This window comes from Nicotiana sylvestris, chromosome 1 (assembly GCF_000393655.2).
Source record: "Nicotiana sylvestris chromosome 1, ASM39365v2, whole genome shotgun sequence".
NCBI lineage: Eukaryota > Viridiplantae > Streptophyta > Magnoliopsida > Solanales > Solanaceae > Nicotiana > Nicotiana sylvestris.
This window is the reverse complement of record NC_091057.1, coordinates 159,853,744-159,858,157: the sequence shown is the minus strand read 5'-3', so window position 1 is coordinate 159,858,157 and position 4,414 is coordinate 159,853,744. Positions and strand designations below refer to the sequence as shown.

General features: G+C 41.5%; 1 protein-coding gene across 1 annotated transcript; it reads right to left on the bottom strand.

Annotated features, from left to right (window-relative positions):
* Positions 1 to 267: 267 nt before the first annotated feature.
* On the bottom strand, positions 268 to 1,371 carry LOC138876536 (uncharacterized). Its single transcript, XM_070155637.1, has 3 exons — positions 1,151 to 1,371; positions 838 to 970; positions 268 to 711 (listed from the first exon to the last, which is right to left on the bottom strand). The coding sequence occupies exons 1-3, from the start codon at positions 1,369 to 1,371 to the stop codon at positions 268 to 270; spliced, it is 798 nt and encodes a 265-aa protein (XP_070011738.1).
* Between the last annotated feature and the right edge of the window lie 3,043 nt (positions 1,372 to 4,414).

Below are 4,414 nucleotides of genomic sequence, written 5' to 3'. Positions count from 1 at the left end.
ACACAAGGTGTAACATTCTCCCCTCCTTAAGAACATTCGTCCTCGAATGTTAACGGTTAACCTAACTTCTGAATTATTTTTTTAAAAAAATAATTTCGCCAGTGTTTCCCCTATAAATAGGAATATCCAAAACCTGTCATCAAACCAAACATACATATCTAAGGCCAGACAGGGTTGCACATCATAATAATAACATCAACTTGGCCTCACACGACCATTTACTTATACAATAATGATAATAAGAAGGTTAGCCATAACTTAATTACCTCAACTGTCGCTCGTTGATATATGTGCAACACCTGCCATATTTGTCTCAAGCATATCACCTGAAGACTCAAATAAATGAGGGTATCTGGACTTCATGTCCTCCTCGGCCTCCCATGTCATTTCCTCTACATGATTGCTCCTCCAAAGTACTTTTACTGAGGCTACCTCTTTAGTCCGTAGTTTACGGATTTGACGGTCAAGAATGTCAACATGTATTTCTTCATATGACAAGTTCTCGGAAATTTCAATAACCTCAATAGGGCTGATGCAAGAAGGATCACCTAAGAATTTCCCAAGCATGGAAATGTGAAATACCGGATGGATTGCTTCTAATTCTGGTGGCAGGTCAAGTTTGTAGGCTACTCGCCCAATTCTCTGAACAATCTGATATGGCCCAACATATCTAGGGCTGAGTTTTCCTTTCATACCAAATCTCATTAAAACCTTCATAGGCGACACTTTCAAGAATACCCAGTCTCCCACAGCAAATTCCAAGTCTCGACGTCGGTTATCTGGATATGATTTCTATCGACTTTGAGCTGTACACAACCTTTCCTGGATCAACTTTACCCTTTCTACAGCTTGCTGTACCAATTCAGGTCCTAGCAACTTTGTCTCGCCAACATCAAACCAGCCAATAGGAGATCTGTATTTCCTCCCATATAGTGCCTCATAAGGTGCCATCTGAATACTGGCGTGATAACTGTTATTGTAGGCAAACTCAATAAGCGGTAAATGATCTTCCTAACTTCCCTTGAAGTCTAAGACACAAGCTCGCAACATATCTTCGAGTGTCTGAATAATGTGTTCGGCTTGTCCGTCGGTATGCGGATGAAATGTTGTACTAAGGTTAATAAGAGTACCCAAAACTTCTTGAAAAGACCTCCAGAAATTAGTTGTAAATTGGACACCTCTGTCAGATATAATAGAAAATGGAACTCCATGTAGCCGAACTATTTCCTTGATATACAGGCTCGCATAGTCTTCAGCTGAATAGGTGGTCTTAACTGGGAGAAAGTGAGCTGATTTTGTCAGCCTATCCACAATGACCCAAATAGAATTGAACTTACGACGAGAATTGGGCAATCCTTTAATGAAATCCATATTAATCGATTCCCATTTCCAAGCTGGAATCTCAATATTTTGAAGTAGCCCTCTAGGTTTCTAGTGTTCAGCTTTAACCTGCTAGCAGTTGGGACACTGAGCCACAAATGTGGCTATATCTTTCTTCATGTCGTTCCACCAGTATAGCTGACGAAGATCATGATACATTTTGGTTGAACCAGGATGAACTGAGTACCGAGACTGGTGCATCTCCTGTCATAATTTGCTTACGAAGCTCCCCAACATTAGGTACACACCATCGACCTTTATATTTTAGAATTCCATCATCAGATTGCTCGAACAACTGCTTCTTCTGAAAAGGGATGCTCTCTTTAATTTTGACTAACTCCGGATCCTCAAATTGACGCATTTCTACCTCAGCTACTAGTGATGACCCCGCAATATTTTGGACTACTACACCCTGGTCACCTGTATTATGTAGCCGCACACTCAGGTTAGCCAATCGATATATCTCCTTAGTCATTTCTAATTTCCCAGCTTCTACATGCTTCAAGCTGCCTATGGATTTGCGACTCAACGCATCAGCTACCACATTCGCTTTGCCCGGATGGTACAAAATATCCACATCATAGTCCTTCAGCAATTCAAGCCACCTTCTTTGTCTCAAGTTCAAGTCTTTCTGCTTAAATATATATTGTAAACTTTTGTGATCTGTATAGATATCCACATGAACACCATAAAGATAATGACACCATATTTTCAAGGCAAATATAACGGCTGCTAACTCAATATCATGAGTCGGATAATTGTGTTCGTGCTTCCACAACTGCCTCGAAGCATATGCAATAACTTTTCCATGATGCGTTAGAACACATCCCAATCCAACCCTCGATGCATCACAATATACCACATAACCTTCAGATCCTTCAGGAAGTGCTAGAACAGGTGCTGATGTTAAGCGTTTCTTCAACTCATGAAAGCTCCTTTCACATGCATCAGACCATTGGAACTTAACGGCTTTGTGTGTCAATTTTGTCATGGGAGCAGCAATAGAAGTGAAGTTCTCAACACAGCTCCGATAATAACCAGCTAGGCCCAAGAAACAACAAACTTCCGTAGGAGTTGTGGGTCTAGGCCAGTTTTGTACTACTTCAATTTTCTGACCATCTACCTTAATACCTTCATCGGAAACGATATGCCGAAGGAAAGCTACTAAATTCAACCAAAATTCACATTTGGAGAATTTAGCATATAATTTCTAATTTTTCAAAGTCTGCAACACCACACGCAAATGATCCTCATGTTCTGCTTCTGATCGAGAATATACCAGAATATCATCAATGAAAACAATTACAAATATATCTAGAAATGGCTTGAAAACCCGATTCATTAAATCCATAAAAGGTGTTGGCGCATTAGTAAGACCGAAAGACATCACAAGAAATTCATGATGGCCATATCTAGTCTGGAAAGCCGTTTTCGGAATATCTCTCTCCTTTACTCGCAATTGGTGATAGCCGGATCGAAGGTCAATCTTTGAGAAATATTTGGCACCTTGCAACTGATCAAACAAATCATCAATTTTGGGTAAAGGGTACTTGTTCTTGATAGTCACTTTGTTGAGCTGGGGATAGTCAATACACATTCTTAACGAACCATCCTTCTTACGAACAAACAAGACTGGTGCACCCCAGGGAGATGTGCTGGGCCTGATAAAGCCCTTATTCAGAAGATCCTTCAACTGAGCTTTCAATTCTTTTAACTCGGCAGGAGCCATTCTGTATGGAGGAATAGATATTGGTTGAGTATCTGGAAGCATATCAATATCAAAGTTGATTTCTCTTTCTGGAGGAAGACCAGGAAGTTCATCAGGAAATTCATTCACGACGGGAACTGATTGAAGAGTTAGAGATTTCACCTCCATATCATGCACTCGTACCAAATGATAGATGTAACCTTTCAAAATCATCCTTCGAGCTTTAAGGTAAGAAATAAACTTTCCCTTAGGCGCTACAGCATCACCTTTCCATTTAATAATAGGCTCACTTGGAAAATTAAAACGAACAATCTTTGTCCAGCAATCTACATTGGCATAACAAGAAGCCAGCCAATCCATACCCATAATGATATCAAAATCAACCATTTCTAGCTCATGCAAATCAGCTAACGTATGGCGGTCATGATCTTCACATCACAACTTCGATATACCCGTCTAACTACAACAGACTCACCCATTGGCGTAGATACCTTAAAAGACTTATGCAACAATTCAGGCTCTCTATCCCATTTACTAGCAACGAAGGAGGAGATATACGACAATGTAGAACCAGGATCTATCAAGGCATACATATCGATAGAAAAGACGGATAGTATACCTGCAACCACGTCCGGAGATGACTCTAAATCCTGACGACTCGATAAAGCATATATGCGATTCTGCTGACCTCCTGAACCAGAAGCTCCAAATCTTCTCCTACCCCTGCCAGCTGATGTCTGCATACTCTGCCTAGGAGGACGTACCGAAGAAGAAAAAAAAGCCCATGCAAATGCCGTCAGCTGAGCCATACCCCCTCCACCTGTCACCGGACAATGTCTCATAATATGACCTGGCTGTCCACATGTATAACATGCATCAGAACCCTGGAGACATGGTCCAAAATGATTTCGGCCACATCGATCACATCTAGGAAACTAAGGCCTCATCTGACTGAACTCGCCTCTAAACTGTGGACCTGGGGTCCGTGAACTCTGACCTGGACCAGAAAAAGTGATCTGATCCTGTCGTTGTCCCTGAAACTGTAGTGGTGCACTGGCTTCCAAATAAGACTGACGCTGGGGAAACTGTGGCCTAAATCCACCTCGAAACTCTCCTATGTTACCTGCGAACCGCGCCCTCTTCTGCTTCCCTCTATCATGCTCTCGATTGACTTGTTGTTTCCTCTTGCAATCCTCTAGACCCTGTGCAAATGCTTGAATACGGGCAATACCCATTCCTTGGTTTAGAGAAGCTGTAGTGCACTCATTTATCAAGTGTTCCCCCAAACCACTAACAAACTGGTGTACCCAATCACTCATATCAGCA